The sequence below is a fragment of the Terrapene carolina genome, unplaced genomic scaffold (genome assembly GCF_002925995.2).
Source record: "Terrapene carolina triunguis isolate 2854851 unplaced genomic scaffold, T_m_triunguis-2.0 Scaffold629, whole genome shotgun sequence".
In the NCBI taxonomy this organism is placed as follows: Eukaryota; Metazoa; Chordata; order Testudines; family Emydidae; genus Terrapene; species Terrapene triunguis.
In genome coordinates, this window is record NW_020664980.1 from 14,189,386 (window position 1) to 14,212,329 (window position 22,944).

Sequence of the window (22,944 nt, forward strand, 5' to 3'; positions counted from 1 at the left end):
TCACCCGATCTCTAATGCCCCCAAGCCAAACCAGCCCACACCATCACCCGATCTCTAATGCCCCCAAGTCAAACCAGCCGACACCATCACCCGATCTCTAATGCCCCCAAGCCAAATCAACTGACACTGCAATTCAGTTCCTAATGCCCCTGGGGGCAAATCAGGTGCCACTCTAACCCAGTCCCTAAATGCCCCTCAGGACAGATCAGCCAGCATCCCAACCCAAATCTGCAGCCCTTTCCCCACAGCCTGAATCTTAGCATGACCCAGAGCTGCTGAGACAATAGTGGGGCTTTTGTGCATTGTCAGGATAAAGTGACCGGATGGGGTGGGTGAGTTGAGCCTTGGGAGCGGAGGTGTTTTTCACGCTAGCATTGCCATGACTCGGGGTGCACTGCATCGCCGGTTCAGCTGCTTCCCTGTGCTCTGGGACACTGGTAGGTGACGAGGCGTTGGCTCCATAACCTGAGCGATTGGTGGGCCAGGAACAGGGCAGGGAGGTTTCTCTGCTCCTTGCGCCCAGCACTGGGGGGACAAGGACAAAGCATTCCCCCCACCATTGCTTACAGCATGGGACCCACTCTAGTCCATATCCTGCATCTGCTGTGCTCCCCCGTTCGCGTCCCTGCCTTCCCCCAGCTGGCAGCGATCGGGTGCCACTGGGGGGACCGCAGGACTGTGAACAAGGCTGGGGCTCACATGTGTTTGGACAATGGCCCCGTCCCTGCAGGGTGGGGGGAGCTGGGTTGGGTTTTTACAGCTGCGTTCAGGGGCAGTTCCTATGAAAGGAGGCTGTTTCGCGCTGGCACATCACCAGCGGGAGAGTGACTCAGCTGCAGATGTGGAGGGGGTCCCGTCCCAGTGCAAGCTGGAGATACGGGATACCACGGCACCCCTTCAGCAGCTCCCTCAAGCCCACGGACCGGGCAGCTACAAACGCTTCAGCTCAGGTGGGGCTTCCCCCAAAGCCAACGTCTGACAGGGGCTTCTAGAGGCAACAATTGGGGGCAGGGAGGGGGAATGAGGGGATTGGGACAGGACTATAATCCCTCTGGTTGTGCTGACCATGTGGACTACGGGACCTGCTCCTATTGACGTCAGTGACAGAGGATCAAGCCCATGATGTGGATGCTCCACTTTGGCACCAGACCAGCGCTCCGTGCCTTTCCCTGGACTGCAGTGGAAACCCTCCAACAGGGCCCCAGACGGAGCTCCAGTCATGGAGGCTGGAGAGCCTAGAGTCTGGCCTCCCCATAGACCCCGAGGGACGCTGGCGGGACAGTACAAGGTAGGCAGCGGGCATGGCGGGCGTGCTTACTCATCATCTCCCCCACACAGCTTCAGCAGGGCCTTCTTGTACTCGCCGGACGTGTCGTCCTGCAAAGGAAGAGGCAGAGGCTAAAACCACATGCGTGCACAGGGCAGACCTCTAGCCACATCGCGGAGCCAGGCCCCAGCCGGGGTTGTCTAGCTTGAGCAGGTCATGTGCTTCCCCCAGGCGGAGAGGGGCGTGACGCTGGGTCCCACAAAGTAGCTCATGAGCGGGAGGGGATTTCCTGGCTGCATTCTCCAAAGGAAGCCAGGGCACAAGACAGAGGGGGGCCGGTTGGGGTGCCACCATCCACCACACTGTGGATTCAGGAACAAATCAGTTTGGTAACATATTAGAAGGAGCTTTAGCCAGCCGGGGGCGGTGGAACCCCAGAACTCACTGCAGTTCTGGGGGTGTCCAGACCAGGAGGGGAAAAAAATCTAGTCAGAGCCTTCCAAAAATGCCTGAGGGACGATTCCAGGGAGCATCGGAGAGTCTCTCCCTAAAGCTGCCTCAGCAGCGAGTGGGGATTAAGGGGTTCTGCGCGTCAGAGAAGAGGCTGACGAGAGCTTTTCACAAAGCCAAAATCAACCCCAACAGCTCCCCAATGTTCTCCTGTTGGTTTTCCAAGCCCACCTCCCTGCCACCCCCCTCACACTGTCAAAAGATGGGGAGAGGATGGGATTCCCTGGCCCCACGTGTCTCCCGTACGTATGTGGTTGGGATCAAAGCTGAATTACTGGGTATTCTCCCAGCAGTGCCCTCCTTTTACCTTAATCATGCTGTGCAGGGACTTCTCATACTTGGTCCTGAACACTTCCCGGATATCCAGCATGTCGATCTCGCTGCGGGAGACCATGACGCGGATCAGCGTGTTGTCCTTGGTCCCCAGCCCCTGGAACGGACGGCCCCACAGGCCACGGCTTAGCCACACAATCATGCCAGAAAGTCACAACTTGTCTGCAGACAATTCGCCAGCTCAGAAAGAGGCGAAACCCTGGACGGGGGGTTCTCTCTGCACTGGTCACCCAGCTGGGCTCCCAGTAACTCGTGAAACCAGCTGAATGCCAGCTAGTCAATGTCCCCGTGGCCCATTGTCAGAATCTCTGGTCATTTACACTGCTTGTCCCCAAGCCCCTGGAAGGTTAATTCTCCTGGAGCTCTGCAATCTTCTCCTAGAGCGAATTTCAGAGGAGAGCAACAGTGTCATTACGCTAGCCTGGGCTTGGATTTCCATGGCCAGAATGAATCTGCCCAGACTGTTCCCACCCCTCTGTCCCACGCTCTGCTGAACTCTCCCTGCCCACGCCCGGGTATTAGAACCCTGCCAGGCCTGCGCCCGGAAGAGAGAGCCCCATGCCTCTCACGGACTAAAGGAAACGGGGTTCATGCCTCGCTAGTGGGGTTTCCCTGACACAGCACCTGCGGAGCCTGGGCTCCTGAGAACGTCCTGCACCACTCACCTTCATGGCCTTGTAGAGCCTTTCAGCAAAATACTCTGGGGTGCTCCGGATGCACTTCACTGCAGGAGAAACAATGAAGGTGAAAAAACAAGAAGAGTCACAAGAGTCCAGTGACCCCGACAGACAGGGCTCCCCATTGGCCAGCAGAGCAGAGTGGCTTCCTTAGCCCTTCTAACCACAGCGCTCCAGCTCAGGGCACTGCTGACTCCTTCAAATCTTCCAGGCTCTCGGTCTCTTCCCCACACCTCCAACACCACATTAGATGCTGCTCCCTAACCCACCCCCAGTTTCCCCTGTACCGTGTCTGTTTTCCTCCTGTCCCAGTATAATTCCCAAGGCTCCCTCTAAGATGTATTGTAACCCCCCTGCAGGACAGTGGTCTCCCTCTAAGGTGTATTGTAACCCCCCGCAGGACAGTGGTCTCCCTCTAAGGTGTATTGTAACCCACCCGCAGGACAGTGGTCTCCCTCTAAGGTGTATTGTAACCCACCTACAGGACAGTGGTCACCACTAAAGAGCCAGGATGAGTTACTGTATTGTGATGCCTCAGATGTCGCAGCTGATGGCTAATCTAGTTAGAGAGAAATGAGCGTAGCATCGCAGATGCTGCTGTGATGTAATAGCCGGAAAAGGTCTTTTTAATGGTGGGTCAAATCTTGGCGCTCTATTTTCCTGTTGCAGATTACAGGTAACTCCTGTAGACATGGGACCCTCCCAGCTCTTCCTCCTTCCTTACCCTCTACAATAACGGGGGTACGGACTGAAGGAAGACTGCAGGATTTGGGCTTGCATTTACACGCACAGCGCGGAGCTGGCCCAGTGACACAGCAGGGGTTTGCACATATTTCCACGAGTCAGCCTCGCTGCGGGCTCCTCTCCGCTGTCCGGGGCTCTCCAGCCATTCCCTGCACGCTCAGGGGAACGTTACACGTTTTAGCACCAACGATTGTCCGCCCAGAATCTCTTTCCGAGACAGGACACCAGACTTGACAGACCCTGGCCTCATGCAGTCGGGCAAGTCCCACATTCGTATACATGGGAGGACCCAGTCTGTGTTTTTCCACAGGGATTAGTGTGAAATTTTCAAACTTGGGTGCCTCAAGATGGGTACCTGGGGCCTGATCTAAAGCCCATTGATACCATCAGGAATTCTGCCATGGACTTCAGTGGGCTTTGGAGTAGACCCCATAATCCATGTTAAGGCACCTAAATAAAAGTGGCCCATTTCTGAGAGGTGCTGAGCACCCACACCACCAGGTGCCGTCAGTGGGATCACGGTATCGGTGAGTGCTCAGGTCTCTTCTTCAGCTGTGTAAATAGGGAGATGGGCCCTTCACTTTAAGTCCTCCTGTTTGACCCTTTTGGTGCAAGCGTCTCCTCCGGCCCTGCCCCTCCACCAGACAGCACCAGCTCACCCACTGCCAGCAGCAGCTTCTCAATGTCCCCGGACAGCTCGCCCCGGATGCTGTCCTCGATGGGCTTCCCGGAAATCTTCAGATACTCATCAAAGACTGTGGGGTGAAAGCAGGAGAGAGGCCCCGTCACAAGCCACACTGGCATGGCCCAGAGGCGGGGGAAATGGAGGCCAGCGTCTTTGTGGGGGAGCAAACACCACTCTGCATGTTGGGGGCTCTCAGAGGCAGGGATTATTGCCTTTTAGGTGTTTGGCTGGCAAGAGGCGGCAGAGCGTCCGGCTGTTCTCAGGAACCCTGCCCATGGCTGCGTGGGAGGGTGAGAGGAGGAACTAATCTGTTGTGTTTTCTCTTCACTGCCATATGCCACGGTTGCAGCTGTTCCCCGTGGTGCTCCCCCATTGGCCACCGAGAGTGTGTTGGCCACCTGAAAGCTTCAGCTGACACGCTGGGGATTGAACCGGGGACCTCCAGAACTAAACGCGTGGGCTCCTACAGCTTGAGCTAAAACCCCCAAACTCTATGGCTTGGGGCTGTAACAACTCATAGCCTCTGTGTACCAGCATAGAGGGTCCCTGTAACCTGCACCCCCCGGCTTGAAGTGGTTTCCATCATATGCAGGGTTTACAGTTATGTTCAGTGGCTCTCAGCACCCCCACTATACAAATGGCTCCACCGCCACTGCTTGTAACACCCACTCACCAGTGGGTTAGACAGGCGCACTCCCCTCCTTTGTGCATTAGCCAGATTGCGAGTCATTCAGACACTACAGCATGAAAGCGGCCATCCAGTGGCTGGTTTACTCCATTACTTTCACAGCAAGTCTGCTTTTAAGGCAACTACCTTAAATGATGTGGGTTTTAATCAGCAGAGGCGCCAATGACAATAATGAAAGCTACGAAGCACTTCTACAGAAACAAAATCTCTTGGGGTGAACAAGTTATTGCAGCCATGAGGCCTGAGAGAAGATGAATCGGAGCATTCAGGGCTCCCCCAGCAACAGCCCGATAAGATTTTGCCAGAGATGGAATGGGCACCGGGGTCTCCTCCCTCAAAATTCATTAGATCTCATGGAAAACGGTTACTTGTCCTTCCCAGGTGTGACCACCAGATGGCGAGAGCCCAGACTGGCTGGCATGTCCACACAGAGTCTGCAAGAACCAGCTAGCTGCTTTGTGGGGAGGGAGGAGCACTGTGGTTTGGCGATCTTATGATCGCTTTGAAAACAGCTTACCCAGGCGGAGATGCTGTTTGCTTCGGTTTCCCAGGATGTAGATGAACTGGGCCTCGTCTGTGCCCCACTTCAGGTCGCCAGCTTCCAAAAGATCCTTGCAGAAAGGCGAAAACAGCAGCAAAAGCCCAGAGTCAGAGGGTATGTCTACACTACAGGATTAATCCGAATTTAGATAATTCGAATTTGGGAAACAGGTTGTATAAATTCGATTGTGCGCGGCCACACTAAGCACATTAATTCGGTTTTTAACCACATTAATTCGGTGGTGTGCGGCCACACTACCCCATTAATTTAAACACAGTAATTCGGTGGTGTGCGGCCACACTAACCCTAATTCGAATTAACAAAATCGATTTAGGCGCTACTCCGTTCGTCAAGGTGGAGTACAGAAATCGATTTTAAGTGCCCTTTAATTCGAATTAACTGGCTCTGTAGTGTGGACGGGTGAAGGGTTAATTCGGATTAACGCAGCTAAATCCGAATTAAAGTCGTAGTGTAGACCAGGCCAGAGAGTGCTAAAATCCTGAACCCAGAACAAACACGCTCAACACCTGCCTTCAGTGCCAGCTCCAAACCCTAATGCCACTGCTTACAAAAGGCAAAGCTCCTTCCCGGTCTCAGGCTCGATCATTTGTTTAACTGACTTCATCTATAGGGACGTTATCAATTCAAAATCTGATTTGTCTTGTCTTCCTTCCCCCCGCCATATCTCACTGTGTCTGTGTGCAGTAAAAACAGTTACAACCTTGCAAGAGCACATGGCTGGAAGAGAGCGAGTGTGTGTGTGTGTGTGTGTGTGTGTGTAGACCTAGGTTCATATCCTGTTTGGGCCACAGCCATGTGTGTTTGTGACACTTTCTACTCAGTTAGAAAGCAGCTCCTGGGTGGCTCTTGTCCACACGGCCTCTCAAACGCTGTAAGAGGGGGTGATAAACCTGGGCCTGAGCTGCAGAAGTCAGAGCTGAACTTTTCCAGAATGGGGTGTCCGCAGCCAGGGCTTTGGGCCCCTTTCTAGCTGCCCAGACACATAGCAGAGCAATGAATAAACTACAAAAAATGTGCTTAAAACTGAAGTCGGAGGGGCCAGTTTCTCGGCTGGTACAAATCAGCGTCGCGCCGATCTGAACCAGCTGGGGATGCAGCCGGTGCCAAGAAAAGCTCATTCTGACCCATCATTCTTCCTCCCAGTCACTGGCTGTGCTATAGTGATTGCCAGGGAAGTGAGCCAGTCTCAATTCAGCGACACTTACCTTGGCATCCTGCTCCACCAGGTCCTCGCTCACGACATCGTCCTCCTCCCGCGTGCCCTGCATCAGAGACGAGAGGCCAGCGCCTCAGTCACAGAGGAACGAGGGGAGCGGACAGACAGGGGGGAATGGGGAGGGGCGGACAGATCAACCTACCTGAAGCAAGACAACGAGCATCTTCTTGAAGTGGCCCGAGGTGTCTCCCAGGACGTCCGCCTCCAGCTCCCTCTCGTAGGCTGGAGCATTGGAAAGGAAAATGGAAAGCACCTCAGCTCTGTATTCAGGTTAGGCCGGAGCCCAACACAAGGCTCCCAGGATCCAGACCCCGGGTTCAAAGGATGTATGTGGAGCTGCTGTCCAGCATGCCACCCCTCTCTCAGATGCAATCAACGCTGCACTGCCTTTCACAGCAAGCCCAAAGCAAGCCAAACCCATTTCAGAGGCACTGCCCCCTGCCAACAACTCCCCTCGCCCCCACAGCCCCATCACCATAGTTTGCCTTTTTGGGGGGCGGCTCCAGTCAAGCCAATGGCGCTGTGCATGGAGGGGGGGCAAATTCTGTGCCTGCCAACAGGGGCACCATTTCAGGTTTTTGGGGGGGAAGGGACAACTTTAACCATGATTCCAGGAGCTACTTAGGCAACTGAAAACTCTATTTATTTATTTTTTGCAGGTAATAACTTAGAAATTCTCTGACAGGAGCACTGTATCTAATTCCTATATCAAGAAAGAAAATTAAGTAAATAGTAGACCCACTCAGCTCCAATACTAACATGTTCTGACATCTTGTGGGAAGTCACTTAAGGGACACTGGTTAGGTTTAAAATGGTAGTGTATATCCTTACTCAGCTATTCTTACTGAAGTCAGAAGGGACCATCGTGATCATCTAGTCTGACCTCCTGCACGTCGCAGGCCACAGAACCTCACCCAGCCACTCCTGTGATAAACCCCTAACCTCTGGCTGAGTTACTGACTTCCTCCAATCATGGTTTAAAGACTTCAAGTTACTGAGAATTCACAGTTTAAATCTGCAAGTGACCCCCTGCCCCATGCTGCAGAGGAAGTGAAAAAACCACCAGGGTCTCTACCAATCTGACCCAGGCGAAAATTCCTTCCTCACCCCAAATCTGGCGATCAGATAGACCCCGAGCATGTGGGCAAAACCCACCAGGAAGATACCGAGACAGAATTCTCTGTAGTAATTCAGAGCCCTCCCCAGCTAGTGTCCCGTCTCCAGCCGTTGGGGATTTTTGCTACAGGCAGTCACTGACAGGCCACACCATTGTAGGCAGTCCTGTCATACCATCCCCTCCATACATTTATCAAGCTCAGTCTTGAAGCCAGTTAGGTTTTTTGCCCCCTCTCCTCCCCTTGGGAGGCTGCTCCAGAATTTCACTCCTCTGATGGATAGAAACCTTCACCTAATTTCAAGCCTAAACTTGTTGATGGTCAGTTTATATCCATTTGTTCTCGGGTCCACATTGGTACTTAACTTAAATAACTCCTCTCCCTCCCTGGTATTTGTCACTCTGAGGTATTTATAGAGAGCAACCCTATCTCCCCTCAGCCTTCTTTTGGTTAGGCTAAAGGGGTTCTCAAACTTCATCGCACCGTGACCCCCTTCTGACAAATTACTACACGACCCCAAGAGGGGGGACCGAAGCCTGAGCCCGCCTGAGCCCCATCGTCCTAGGTGGGCGTGGGGGCAAAGCCAAAGGGCTTCAGTCCCAGGCAGGGGGCCTGTAACCTGAGCCCCGCTGCCCAGGGCTGAAAAGCCCTCGGGCTTTGGCTTCTGCCCTGCGTGATGGGAGTCAGGCTTCAGCCCTGGCCCCCAACAAGTCTAAGCCAGCCATGGCGACCCCAATAAAACAGGGTCGCGACCCACTTTGGGGTCCCGACTCACAGTTTGAGAACCACTTAAACAATCCAAACTCTTTGAGTCTCCTCTCATAAGGTAGGTTTTCCATTCCTCTGATCATCCTAGTAGCCCTTCTCTGCACCTGTTCCAGACTGAATTCCTCTTTCTTAAACATGGGAGATCAGAACTGCACACAGCATTCCAGATGAGGTCTCACCAGTGCCTTATATAACGGTACTAACACTTCCCTGTTTCTACTGGAAGTACCTTGCCTGATGCACCCCAGGACCGTGTTAGCCTTTTTCATGGCCGCATCACATTAACAGCTCATAGTCATCCTCCTGGGATCAACAAATACACTCAGGTCTTTCTCCTCCTCTGTCACTTCCAACTGATAAATCCCCATTTTATAGCAAAAATTCTTGTTAATCCCTAAATGCATGACCTTGCACTTTGCACTATTAAATATCATCCCATTTCTATTACTCCAGTTTACAAGGTCATCCAGATCTTCTTGTATGATATTCCAGTTCTCCTCCATATTGGCAATACCTCCCAACTTTGTGTCATCTGCACATTTTATTAGCACACTTCCGCTTTTTGTGCCCAAGTCAGTAATAAAAATGTTGAATAAGATTGGTCCCAAGACTGACCCCTGAGAACGCCACTAGTAACCTCCCTCCAGCCTGAGAGTTGACCTTTCAGCACGACCCATTGTAGTCTCCTCTTTAACCACTTCTTTATCCAACTTTCAGTTCTCATATTAATCCCCGTCTTCTCCAATTTAACTAATAATTTCCCATGTGAAACTGTATCAAATGCCTTCCTGACATCCACGCAGATTCGATCTACTGCATTTCCTTTGTCTAAAAAATCAGTTCTCTTCTCAAAGAAAGATATTTCGCTTCTCTAACTCCAGCTGCCCAGCACCAGTCAGAAAGCTGAGTACAAAGGCAACAGCAACATTTGGGAAGTGCAAGACCTTCTCCCACACACGTGCGAGGATGCAGGCAGGTGCCCCGGAGAAGCATGCACAGAGTTTGGAGTGGAGGAGTCCATCTCAGGAGCAGCGGAGGGGGAAACACAGAGAAAGAGGCTATTGGGGGATATTCTAGTTCTGGTGAACCTGTGCCCCATCTGACTTAAATCCTCCCCTGCCCACAGGGCAGTGACTGCTGGCCTCCTGGCCCCAGAGAAGCCGGGATGCTCTTGTCCCCCATGCTAACCGTCTCTGTAGGCTTCCACCAGGTTGTGTATCTGCTGGTTGGTCCGGGATGCCAGGATCTCAATCAGGCATTTCTCGTCAGTGCCAATGCCCTGCAGGCAGGAAACACAACCACCGCGTGAGATGTCATGCGCTGACGCCAGGTGGGTATCAGCCGAGAAGGGCAGCCTCTGGGGGACTGCGTTGGGGAGCGGGGATAAGAGCACCCGCCCTTAGAGGGGGCGGCCAGAGCTAGGCTATAGTACAGGTGACCCCTTTCACACAGCAAGCATCTGAGTGCGACCCCCCTTATCAACTAAAAACACTTTTTTACATATTTAACACTATTATAAATGCTGGAGGCGAAGCGGGGTTTGGGGTGGAAGCTGACAGCTCATGACCCTCCACGTAATAACCTCGCGACCCTCTAAGGGGTCCCCACCCCCAGTTTGAGAACCCCTGGTGTAGCACATACTGTATTCCACGATGGTCAGAGCGTGCCCTTTCCTGCCCCTTACCTGAAGGGCGTCTTTAATCTCCTTGGCATCAAAGTATGCCAGGGGCCGCATCAGACCCACAATCAGCCTCTCAAATTTCCCCGTCAGCTCCCGCTTCAGGTCTGCAATCAGGTCCTGGCCACCGGGCACAGAAGGGAGTGTGAGGAGAGAGAGAGAAGGATCCATGAGCGGCAGACTCTCTGGGAGAAAGGACTTATTAAGACAGCCTCCTTAGCTGTTTGGGAGGAGGTCATGACCTTCTCAGCAGGGCTGCTGGCAGAGTCCGGGCTGGCCATGGGTATTGGAAGGATTTTTCCCACCCTGCCGTTAGCTAGTGAATTTTCCCAATGATTTTGCTTTGTTTTGTGTGCCCGTTGCCAGCCTGGCAGGGACAAGGAGAAGCAGGGGGCTGTACACCCTGCATGCTCTGGTTTGGAGGACACAGCAAAGGCTCCCTCTCCTGCGGATCACAGAGCAGGATGTGTCACCGTCCGATTCTCTGGGGTTACCTTTCCGTAGAGCGATTTGTAGGCCTGGCTGATCTCGATTCTCTGCTTGTTGTTCCTGGACGTTATCAGGTCCAGTATGGCCTCCTTGTCACTGCCTGCAGGGAGACACGGTCAGTCACCCTCGTCCCACTGCCTAGATTTGGGTCTGCTCTAAGATCCAGCTTTGCTTGGATCAGAAGCGGATTCCAGCTCTGTGCTGGAGTTGGTAGGACAGAGAGCTGCGACCAGGGCGCACCCATCCACGGCTGGCCTACCTGGGACCAGGGTAATGGACTGATTGGTCTCAGGGACATCACTGGGGAAGTGGGGGGGGCATAGCACGCTAGCACAGGGAATGCCCTAATCACTCGCTCTCCCCGTGGGGATCCTGCACTGGGGCACCAGAGACTGTCCCAGGTGATCCGTACTGAAGCGCTGTGCCTTCTGCCTGCCTCTTCCCCCCACCAAGATAAGCCATGGGACATTTCCCATAGGAAGGCTGTTTGTGCATCATGAAGCGACTCCAGCACCCTACAAAAACAGGCAGCAGTGCCCTGAAAACACATGCACTGTGCATCCTTGTTTACCAATTACATGGCGGCACAGGGAGGTGATGAAGCACCGGAGGGGGCAATACTGAAGGGCTAGGAGATGCTTTCATGGCCTTCTCCCCCTAATGCTCTCCCTTGCCATCAGAAAAGGGACAATCAGGGCATCCAGTGTCACCCCTCCATTCCGCTCACACCCGGCCATGCCGCCCCAGAATGCCAGCACAAGGCCTGCTCCAAAGCCACTAACAACGGACATTGGACTGGGCCCATAGCGCGGCGGCAGTGGAAAGTACGCACCGAACCCCTTCATAGCGTTGTACAGCGCCTCTGCATCCTGGCTCGCGGTGAAGTTCGGGAACTCCTTCACGGAGCCCCTGTACCTGCCAGTCTAGAGAGAGGAAACAAGAAAACAAATGGGGACGCGCCAGCTGGAGGCTCCTTTCCACCGCCTGGCCAGAGCTGGCATGAGGGCGGCAACGTGAACGCGTGGGGCAAACCCAACATCTGATCCACCCAGCCACCGCTGAATTCCACCACTGGGCTTCTCACCCAGCCTCCACAGGGGGACTCCGGTGAAACAGGGCCCAGATCCACCAACAGCTGGGGGCTTCCCAGACGAGTCACCTCCCTGTGCCCTGATGGAACCTGGCCTTTGTTTCTGCTCCAGCCTGGCCCTTCTCCGGAGCGAAGCAGCTCAGCCCGGCCAGCAGCCAACGGTGCGGCAATCATCTGTGCTCCGGGCCCCTGAGGCAGCTGGGCCTGTTCTAACCACAGGGATCAGACCCCAGGATCCTCCCTTCACCCTTAGTCTCTGCAGTCCTAGCTGCTCCAGTGTGCGCGGCTGCTCTGCCGTTCTAGCACAACTAACCAGGCGAGCTTGGCCATCGATTTGGATGGCAGGCCCAGCCAGAGTTGTTCTAGTGAACCCTCAAAAACAAAATGCTTTGGAGAGATGCAAAGCCTCCTGCCTCATGGCACATGCCAGCCTCCAGCCGCGGGGGGTTGAGAGGAGGCTCCCTGAGGGGCAGGTTATCCCATCACTCCTATGGGGTTTCACGCACCTTCCTCTGAAGCATCTAGTACTGGCTGAGGTCAGCGATGGGATCCTAGACTAGGTGGAGCCCATGGTCCAACCCACCGTGGCAATTCCTATGCACCATGTTGCTATCAAGTCACCATGCACAGTTACAGCCCAGGAATAGAGTCTAAGAATGAAGAAGTCAAGTCAAACTGGGGAGAAACTCGGATTTCCCTCCCGGTGCCTGGCTAATTTTTAGCCACCGACGCCTTCCTCTCAGCCCAGTGCTGAATCAGCCATCGCAGAGGCAGAATCATCTACAAAAGAGCGTGTGCAGGAACACGGAAGCAGGACAACTGTCAACAGCTGAGGCCCTACTGGACAGCAGATATGACACCCGATTAGCAGCACTCAACCACCACAATGGTTCAGCTCAAGGAACTGAAGAGAGACCACAGCAGGGAGAAGCAGCTCTTCAAAAAGCAAGCAGTAGCATCGCTTTTGCTAGAGTGTGGGGAGGCAGTCGGGGCTGGTGACTCAAGCAGGAGACCGTGAGCCTGTTCTTAGAGCACCTCTGCTCTGGCCGTGTGCACAGTCTCTGGCATGGCTAATAAGAGAAGCCGATCCCTCTCCCTGCTGCTAGGGCAGGATCATGTTGCGGGTGATTCATCGGCAGGGCAAGGCTTTATCCCTGCTTTCCCGTAACAAAGCCCCTGAGGTCCCTTATTCCCTGTGTGAGCTGCTTCCCGCACAAATGCCTTGGAGAGACGTGAATAAACGTTACAAAGCCAAGCCACCGGCAAAGGAGTCACTTGTCACCGACTCCCGCAGAATGTGTGGGGGTGGGGCGTGTTCTCTGTGGAGACTCATCTCAGGGGAGAGCTCAGAGCAGGGGCCCATCGGGTGGATAATCAGGTACCAGCAGAACTTCTTTTTGCCTGGGGTGGCATAGATCACGCTGGCAGGGGCACACTCAGCACCCACCACTCGGGCAGAGGTTTAATCGTACCCAGCACTGACAGGGCACTTCATAGTCCCAATGTGCTTTACAAACATTAACTTGTTCACCCTCACAGCCACACCACTCTGAGCCCGGTGGAGAAACAGAGCCACAGAGCGGCTAAGTGCCATGGGCAAGGCTGCACAGCGCGTCAGTAGCAGAGCTGGGAACAAAATGCAGGAGCCCGAAACTGTGCTGTATATATATACGCACTTAGTAGGAATGGAGGGCCCCTTTGGCACTGAATGGGGGGAGGGGAAGCAGAGGCTGCTCCATGCTAGTAGTGAGCTTTCTGGGGCAATAACATCCCCCACCCCCACTCCTGCCTTGCTGGGAATGAGCCTGGGGGACTGCCTTCCTTCTTCCCACCCAATTCCTCAGCTGTTTTATTTAGTGCATAGGCTATAAGACTCCCTCCTGCTCCCATCCCCCACTTCTGAGTCATACCGGCCTCTAGACAGCTGGAGCCCTTGACGCTATAAATAGGCAGGCTGCTCCGTGGAAGTCGAATTCCCTACACAGCTTCATTCCTCCTCACACAGCCTCAGCATCCACCCTGGGCCCAGTGATCCCTGGGTGCACATGCTCACCTGCCCAGCACCCTATGCTCTTGCCACCTCTCTCTCTCGAGGGGGGGGGGTGTCACTTTCTTTACAGCGTGAATATTTGTCTGTCGCTTTAAGGGACTTCCCCCGTTTGGGGGACAGAACTTCCCCAGTGGATGAGATGAGAGAACGCCAGCTTCCCACCCACAGGTCCTGCGGGGACACCTGGACACCCCCAGGGAGGGGAGCAGTGCTGACCCTTTGCCAGTGTGACAGCCACCATCTTGGCCAGCACTGGGATTGAACCGGGCCCTCTAGATCCAGGAGCACAAGGCCCTGCAGCCTGAGCTCAGGAGCCAGGCTGTCTAGCGAGGGGCTCTAACAGACTCACACCCTGTGTGGAGCGGGCACCAAGAGGGAGACATAACACACGCTGACCAGTGGCTACTGGGTGCGTTGCAGCGGGAAGAAGCGCCAGCCCCAGGTGCACATGAAGGCTGCGAGGTATCAGGTGGCAGGAGCCCTCCAGCAGTGACAGGCGTGGGTGCGTGCAGACCTCACTGACACCAGAGACACGGGATTTTCCACCCCTCCGCCCCCCCGGAGCTCGGCAGCGCGTGGGTGTTTGCTAATGGAGCTGCCAGATGGCAGAGGGCGAAGGGACTTGCTCTCTTAGCAGAACGGAGTTGTTCTCCTTCAGGGGAGTTGCCAGATCGGTTTCCTCTAGGCATGATGAGAGGCCAGGCTGGGACGTAGTGGGATCGTTGAAGTGCCCACTAAGGACGGGGCCGAGCAGGCAGAAGGACCCTTCCCCCAATCCGATATAAGTGCAGGATTTGTAGCAAACAGCCCCCACCTGTGGCTGTTAAAGGTCACCCCCAGATGGCTGTCCCTGCTCCAGGCTAGAGGAGTGGTGGTGACCCTTCCCTTCGCTCACACTCGCCCCCCTCCTCCCCCTGTCTACACTACAACAAAAGGTTTGGCAACAAGCTCTGGATTAGAACTTCTCGAGCTTCCAGCGCCCGCCTGGCATCCAGCCACAACCGTCACCCCCGGCATTTTAAAAACATGGGTCGCACCACTTGCTTGGAAAACCAGGGAAGGGGGGCCAGGCTGTGATCCCCATTAGACCAGTGTGAATCAGGAGTCAGTCCTTCGGTTTCTGGGAAGTTGCTCCAGATTTACACTGGGGTGGCTGAGACCAGAATCTGGGCGGAAGGCCATGAACTGGTCTGATCTATAACCTCCCCGGGGTGAATGAGAAGTTTGTGCTACACGCCACTTCTTTTGTCCCCACAGAGGCTCCTGACTCCCTCGCCCCCCCCTTTTTCTTCTATTTCTACTTTCCTTTCTTTCTTTCTTTCTTTCTTTTCCTACTAGTTCTTTTTTTCCATCTGTGTTCCTCGCTGTCTTTCTTCCCAGCCCCACTCAGATCACAATCATTTGGATCTTCCGGTGCCTCTGCTTTGTGTTTACACAGAGTGCTAGCCGAAGGACGAAAGACCGTAAACAGTGTCTGCCAGCAAGATCTCAAGCCTCATGACTCGTGGATGAAAAGCAACGCCAGCTGCCAAACTTGTGGTTGCTTTCCTGCTTCTCAGCCTTACAAAGAAACTGCCCCCACCCTGAGCAGAAATGCTGAGTTACCCAGTACCACTATGACAAGAATTATGAACTGGGTTGGTAGATTGTACCAACCTGTTAGCTTCACTAACATGGCCCCCTGGCAAAATATGGGATGGATTCTTGGTAGCCAATCCTTTAAGCCAGGACTGGCTGCTTTACATTGCCAGAGAGGCACAAAACCACTGGAGTGAATCTGTCCCAAGGACAAAATGGTGCACGGGGGATCCCTGAGCCTCTCCATTTCTGCAGAGGAGTCGGCAGGAGGTAACCAGTGCTACGACATGCTACGACTAGAGCTAGTACTGTACCTTGCCTGTGGGCGCCATGGCTTCTGGGTCAGAATCAACGGGGCAGGAGGAAAAGGAAGCTGCAGAAGAAAAGAAAAACGTCAGGCAAAATGTCCTTTCACCCAACAGCTATTATGACTTTGGTGGGGGTTGTGCTCTCAGTCACAGCAATGTAAATTCGGAGTGACGCCACTGAAGTCAGGGGATCCACTCCAGATTTACACCGGCATAACCGAGGCCAGACGTTTGGTCCGTTATGTCCTTTATTGGCCCCTATCCGAGGCTTGGCCAAGCTCACACACACAATACAGTTGCTACAGGGCACGGGTGCCTCTGTCAGGCAGAGATGCTGTGCAGATTTGCTCTGCCCTTTATCCCCTCTCTTCCCTAGAGCCATTCTGCATGTATTGATAGACCTGGAGGGCAGAAATCCTGCTGCCATGCGCTGGCACATGGAGCATCGTTCCAAGAAATCAGCATTCACCAGTGAGAGCAGCAGATGCACAGGTTCCTCTTTATCTGCAGCCAGTTTTGCTTCGCTCTCGGTCCCTGGCGTTCTGCTCCGCGCCAGGCAGCCTGGCACAGACAGACACAGGAAGGGGATGGGAGGGAAGGAAGAAACACAAAGTAGGTTGCACTTGAGTCAGCAAGGAGTAGAGCGAGGTCCCTGGGGAACATTGCCATTGACAGCCCGCTCCCCAATGGAAAGCCTGCTAGAGCAACTGGCTTTTCAGCACAGAGCACTGAAGTCTTGCGCTGAATGGCCGGAGACCTGGTTACCTAGGAGACCTCCTCTCCCTCTCTGCATCCTGAGTGGTTGAGATGCTCTTGCTGTTGCTTCGTAGGGTTGAGCTCTCCATGGCTGGCAGGAGATGATCCCGCCCCAGAGCCCATGTTTGGGCAGCATCACACAATGGCCCATGGCTGCTTTGTCCCTGGCTGATCGCTTCGGGGTGTTCTGTCTCTTGTCGGACGCTCAGTCTCCATAGCTTTGCTGGCGACAAGTTATTGTCATGGCCCCGTTCAATTTTTAAGACCTCCTTCTGCTGGCACTAATTTACGTAGGTGATGGGCCCAACCCAAAGCCCATTGAAGTCAATGGAAAGTCTCCCACTGAATTCAATGGACTTTGGATCAGGCCCTGTGTGTTTTCATCTTGCTGTAATTAAACCTCGGCACTGCTATGGCAACAGGTGTTACAATAAAACAACCAGACCCCACAGGAGCACGTCAGGAAGATTCAGCTTTTGCCACGAATACAAAAGCTCCCCTATTCCTGCGCCAGTCACCTTGTATTCTCCTCTCCCTCTGCTTTCCCAGCTGTTCTCTCTTACCTACGTCATTTACTGGAGAACGCCTCTAGGGGAGGAACAAATTGCTCTGGACAGGTACAGAGCAGGCAGCGCTGAACAAGCGTCCCCTCCAGGATTCTGCCAACGCATCTCAGGCCTGGCCTGCGCCCCCCCCTGCTATTCCAGTGCTTGGCTTCTCCCAAGAAAGCCACCCAACATCCCAGCAGACAGGTTTTATGTGGAATCTAAGCCCCGTTCAAGCCCAGGATCATCAGGAGTGGAAACCGAAGGCCAGATCCTGGCATGCTCAGCCGTTTTTACAAAGTCCTTGAAGTCAACTGGAGTTTCCCTGAGCGTGGACCTCAGAATCGGGCTCGCTATGGACAGCACTTGATATTAGGAGCCAGCGGAACGCCAACCGTCTCAGAGACATTTTCCTCTGGGACAACGTCATGCCATCTTGGCTTGGCATCGCCCTGTGGTGAGCTCAGCTCGCGTATCCTCCTCCTTTGCACTGCGATAGTGTCCAGACAGCCCAGTCGGGGTTCGGGATCCTATTTTGCAAGGGGCTGCATCCCCACGAGGAGAGGATGCTGCGCTGGCCCCAAAGATATCGCAAGGCACTCAGACACATCTTACAAAATCTTGGGGCAACCCTGCCAGCCAGGAGAGCCACCCAGGGAGACAGGGGTGGCTGGGGGAGCAGGGCAGTGGCCCCAGTTCCAATGCTGGCCCTTTCAGAACACAAGAGAGTTGGGCTCAGCCTTGCCTGGTTTGGCACAGATGAGGCAAGTGAGTCCCGGGCGACAGCGTATAGGGGGCCCGTGTGAGAGAGAGAGCAGGCTGGAGAGGGCTCTCCAGAGCTCCCAGGCAGAAGTCCCGGCAAGCACAAGCCTGCAGGGGGCAGGAGCTGGAGAGGAGAGGTTAGGGGCGAGCAGGCCCATGGGGGGAAAGCCTCATCAGGGAGGGAGCGAAGAGCCCTACACCAAAGGTTGTGACGCACAGGAGGCTGGGCGGATGGCTTGTGTGTTGAACGCTGTTAATAAGCCAAACACCCAGCAGGGGAGGGTTGTTGTGACTACGCCTGCAGTGGGATGCTTACCAGGGGGAGAAGGGAAACTGAGGCAGCAGCAGAGGTCAATGCCTGACGGAGGAACCCCCAGCTACAAGTGACGACCTCACAACCCAGACCCCCTGCAGTGGGGTGTTGTGTTCAGAGACCCGGCAGGGCGGGATGGGGCTGCGCTGCGTTCTAGAGAGCGGCTGGTTCGCTCCCTGTTCACCATTTCATCCCGCAGGCCCTCGAGAGACAGAATCCCGCCTCAGCTTCAATCAGTCCCTTATTTCTCTGGGGAGCCCGGGGCTAGAACCAAGTGCCACATTTCGAGGTCTGCAGCGCGCTGTGCAGCTCCCTCTCACGGGCCCCTCACTCCATCTAGACTAGAAATCAAGCCGGATGCCAGAGACATACAGAGACCCGAACCTAGGAAATGCACCTTGGTTTCCATGGCAGCTCACCCTACTCCTACTTTAAGATAGATTTTACACCAACGGAAACAAGCCCTCACCGCTAAAGTCACTGCCGGTCACCAGGCAACGGACACCCCGTCCCCACAAGGGGGAGATTCACCAAAGAGGGGGAGCCATTTTCATTTTCCTCGGGACTAGAGAGAAGCAGAGGATGATGGAGGGAGAGAAGCAGCTGGATAACGGAGCCTGGAAATGAATGAGTCTATTGAGTGTTATCTGACACCCATCGGGTCTCGGGACAACTCGTATCCCCCCCCGCCCCCAAATTCCTGGCGCAAACGCGCCATGTTGCAGGAAAATTCAATAGTGGCAAAGCCCCAGAGCAGCAATTCGGGCTGGGAGCACTTTTCAAAAACATACGTTGAATACATTTCACTTTCCATCCCGTTCACTTCCACAACGCCTGTGTGCGAACGGCCAAAGCGAACTGCATTCAAACAGGAGGCTCTTCTCCCGCACAGCCCCAGAAGAGCCTGTGGAGAGGTCGTCCGGCTGGATTTCGGACACCACAATCATCTCCAGGGGCAGCACGAAGGGTGGGCTTGCCTCATTGTTCCTCATGAGGCGAGGAGTCAGAAGTCCTGGGTTCTCTTCTTGACCGACTGCCACCGACTTCCTGGGTGACCCCAGGCAAGTCACTTAACCTCCTCCGGGCCTCAGTTTCCCCCTTGCTAAAATGGAGATAACAGTATTGTCTCCGGAGAGCGTTGCGGTGCTCTCCAAACATGAATTAAGTGCGTTGAGATGCTACAGAAGCATCCGGCATCGTCACAGTTTTACTTGTGATTCTGAGAATTCCTTATGATTCTTATGCTCTGCTGAGAAACTCAGCGGCCTCTTCAGCCCCCTTTGCTTTCCTAGCCTCTTTCTGAAGGCACCCTCTTGGCTGCAGCTCTGCCCAGAGAGGGTGGGAGAGAAATGTCTGGCGGGGGTGGAGAGCGCACAGCTCAGATCTCCAATGAGAGAGCCCGGCTTGCAGGAAGAGGCCTGGCTGGCTCCTGGCTGACAGCCTGTCCCTGCATTGCAGTCTGGCTGCAGGGCAGGGATCCAAAAACCAGCCGGAGTCACCCCTCAGCCTCCAGCAGCACGCGCTGCGCTGTCTGACCACGAACTGGCCAAGAGGCACGGAACTCTGCAGTTTTGCTGGTCTGCACTGGCCAGGCCCAAGGGGGTGCTGACGTGGGCTTTCACTGAGGCTCATCGCCTGCCATATTTTCTCGGGGCCAGCTCCAAAACCCGGGCTTTTATCCACAAATGCTGAAGCCAGCAAGCCCAGAGAGTGAAATACCAGGAACGTGCAGGGCTCAGGGCCCAGAGCAGCTGAACTGACAGGCTTTGCAAAGGGTGGCCAGCACCTGCAACAGCTCCACGAGGGGTAGAGCTATGCTGAAAGGGAAAGGGGGTGGCGTTGTGCGAGGGTACTTGCATAGATGGGTGGGGGAGGGGGCTGCTTGTGAATACTGCAGCGAGGAAATGAAGAGACTTGTACCCTATGAAAGCTTCCTGCCTGACTTCCTCTGATACAGATCACCTACCCCGGGTCTGGCTCCCACCTCTGCATGCAGCCCCAGAGAAATGTGCAACAGACACAGCCAAATTCATCTCACTGGGGTCTGATAACTCCCGACAGCACCTGGATCCCCTCTGGGGCAACACCACCTCACTGGAACGAGCAGGGTTGCAGCTGGCCTTCCACATTATCCCCGTTCTTGGATGGGAGCAGGCCCATGCTGGAGTCACCACATGCTCCTGGTCCTCCTGGCCCTAGGGGAGGCGCCTCTCCCATGACAACTGCCTAGGCAAGGTCCAGCTATGCAAAGACCAACGGCAAGAGCCGATCCCCACTTGGGACACTCATTGGAAGACAAAGACAGGCCGATGGGGGATGAAATAGTCAGCGCCCCGTTGTGCCGCACAGCCTCGCGCCTGCAGCACGTGAGCTGACGAGGGGCAGACGGGACCCCTACTTGGGGGGCCGGCCCCACACGACCATTCGGGCTGCCGCCTCTCCTGGCAAGCGCAGCTCGTTCCCTGATTGCTGAACACCAGGAAGAGCGACCTAGACCAAGGGAATCAACGGAAAGCCCTGATGGCCGGGGGCGGGAGGGGGGGATCTGGGAGGCGGTGTCGGTGTGTCCATGTTTGCCGGCTCTTGGGCGGACAAAAGGATTCACTGCTCATTATGCTTTAGGAGAGCTTATAGGGATTTTCTCACAGCACCTAATAAATGATTTACCAGAGCGGAGAGCTCTCTGCTGTTGCATCCAGGGTCTCTGGGCACTCAGCAGCCCCTCCCCACAACCTTTAAATCCTCGGTACAGTGGCAGGATAATTGTCCTGAGCTCCCCTTCCCCAAAAGGGCCAGTGCAAGCCGTGGTGCACAGGCCAGCCCCAGCCCCTGTGTTTTACTGACGGATTCACGGCCCCGGCCAGCCTGGCCCGCCTTTGCACGGCTCCTCTAAGCTGCAGGGCTTTGGTTTTACATTCTTCCCCGCCCTGCAGGTTCATGCCAGGGTGCAGCATGGACAGAGAGACAAGAGGCCTAGGGGTCATTCTGAAAGCTTGCAGGCTGGCAGCGGTACTGTGAGAACACACCCTGCCAGCCTCAGGAGGGGTTTACTTCTGCTTTAGACAGGAGGGGGTTTTCAGAAAGTCATTCCCGGAGCAAAAGTGAAACCACAGGCTCTACCCATCCCCCTGGAATCGGGGCGTTGGCTCAAGGACCTCCTGCACCAGCCCTTTGGGGCTCCTCACGTTAAAAGACGTGCCTTGTAGGGCGGCAAATGAAACATTGGGAGGGTTAAAAAAAGATGCACGAGCCATCTCAGAAGACAGAGACATGGGACGCTACACATCCAATGCAGTCTGGTTTTTTTAAATTCAACCTTAAGCCTTAGGACAAGTGATCCCAGCTCCCCAAGAACTGTCCCAGAGCTCAAGCATCTCCCCGCCGGGTCATGAATCTTTTAAAAATATACATTATAAAATAACTATTGCACGGGACGTTTTATGAAACAGGAGGGCAAAATTCCCTGGGAATCCGCTTTCCCCAAACCAAGTTCACGGATTTCACCCATATCCCAAGGAGTATGTCACTGGGATTTTTGTCTTTTTCTGTCGTCTGCCCAAATACTGGGACAAGCAAAGCTAAGCAAGGCTTATCCTTGTGGCTGGGTTTTGCACACACTCAGACACCCCGGGGAAGGGGCCCGGAACACACCCACCAGCTCCCAGCCATCTCTGGTTACAGAAATGCTACCCAGTTCCCCAAAACTCCCAGCGAATTGGAATGGGGCTTGCTCTCCGTCTGGAGAGTGCCAGGTAGACTTATGGTGATTTTCATTAATAATAAATAATCATTAATTTACTCTAAAGAGCAAATAACCCTGAAACTCACCAGCACGCTAAACATTTTGCAATGCACACAGGAGGGGCTATTGATTTGCCTTTAGTCCAGTGGCTTGCCAGACCCCCTTCCCCGCAATCAGCCCTGGCACTCTCCAGCTTCCCCTCTCACTAAGGATCGACCCTTTTCCCGGGCTCAGACTTACATGTCCTGCCAAGGCCTCTTCCCCTGGAGCAGCCTTTCTCAGCCTGCAGCGAGACAGCCCAGGAGCTGTGCAGAGCCGCGCTCGGTATGGCAGTGTGCAGCCTGCCCTCGTTGCAATGCAGCTGTTTCCTCTCCTCCGGTGGAGCGACGTCACACGCTCCAGAGCCTTCCAATCCGGGCTAGCCCCTGGGTGTCACCCTGGCCTCCCAGGCAGGGGCAGGGGCCACCAGGAGAGCCACTGGTTCGCCCTCAGCGGCCCTCGCCCATGGCACTGGAGAAAGAACGTGCACCAGCAAACTGCCATCTGTCACGCTCACTGAGAAAAGGCACGGGGTCAGAGAAATAATCCAGCTCCTGCCTCACCGTCTCGCTGCACTAGTGGGAGCAGAGCTCCGTAGTGTATCTCATTATACGCACCAGGACAAGAGCAATGAGAGGGATAACTTGGGTGCCTCTCCAGGCTGCAGAGATAGAACTCCAGCCCCCCCCGTGTAGGGCACAGCATGGTGGGAAAGGCTAGCCCTGGTGGTTTTCACAGCAGCCATATGCCACCGCCCTCAGTCTCGTGATGTGCATTATGTGGCACGTACTGGAGATAACGCATATTTCAGTTTTATGGCATGAGTCTTATACCCCCTTAACACAAGAGCATTTAACACAATTAAGCTCTTCATATATAGATCAAAACTGCCTGTGCCACCACTAAGCTACCTCCACCAATGACTGTAACATGATGATCCCCTCTGCCCCATCGGCTCATCCCTGACCCTAATTCAGGGGAAATCGCAGGCAAGTTAACTAAGGAAGCCGGGCTCTGACCCACCATGGA

At 54.6% G+C, this 22,944-nt stretch overlaps 2 protein-coding genes across 2 annotated transcripts in view; both read right to left on the minus strand.

Annotated features, from left to right (window-relative positions):
* The window catches only part of LOC113407995 (annexin A6-like), an 8,033-nt gene extending 6,730 nt beyond the window's left edge, over positions 1 to 1,303 (minus strand). Inside the window, exon 1 of the mRNA XM_026659331.2 lies at positions 1,286 to 1,303. Coding sequence (XP_026515116.1) covers positions 1,286 to 1,303 — 18 coding nt within the window. The remainder of the gene's footprint in view (positions 1 to 1,285) is intronic.
* Positions 1,298 to 22,233, minus strand: ANXA6 (annexin A6). The gene is made up of 13 exons (XM_026659356.2): positions 22,117 to 22,233; positions 15,765 to 15,823; positions 11,565 to 11,655; positions 10,738 to 10,832; positions 10,250 to 10,363; positions 9,754 to 9,844; positions 6,825 to 6,904; positions 6,672 to 6,728; positions 5,422 to 5,515; positions 4,191 to 4,286; positions 2,776 to 2,834; positions 2,085 to 2,207; positions 1,298 to 1,377 (listed from the first exon to the last, which is right to left on the minus strand). Exons 2-13 carry the CDS (start codon positions 15,780 to 15,782, stop codon positions 1,315 to 1,317), a joined length of 981 nt encoding a protein of 326 aa, XP_026515141.1. The 5' UTR covers positions 15,783 to 15,823; positions 22,117 to 22,233; the 3' UTR covers positions 1,298 to 1,314.
* Positions 22,234 to 22,944: the final 711 nt, after the last annotated feature.

Excerpts from the sequence above, each read along its gene's own strand:
- ANXA6 (XM_026659356.2), bottom strand. Across the intron at positions 5,516-6,671 it reads TGGTGGAGCAGGATGCCAAG|GATCTTTTGGAAGCTGGCGA; the intron begins GTAAGTGTCGCT and ends CCTTTCTGCAAG. Across the intron at positions 4,287-5,421 it reads CAAACAGCATCTCCGCCTGG|TCTTTGATGAGTATCTGAAG; the intron begins GTAAGCTGTTTT and ends TTCACCCCACAG.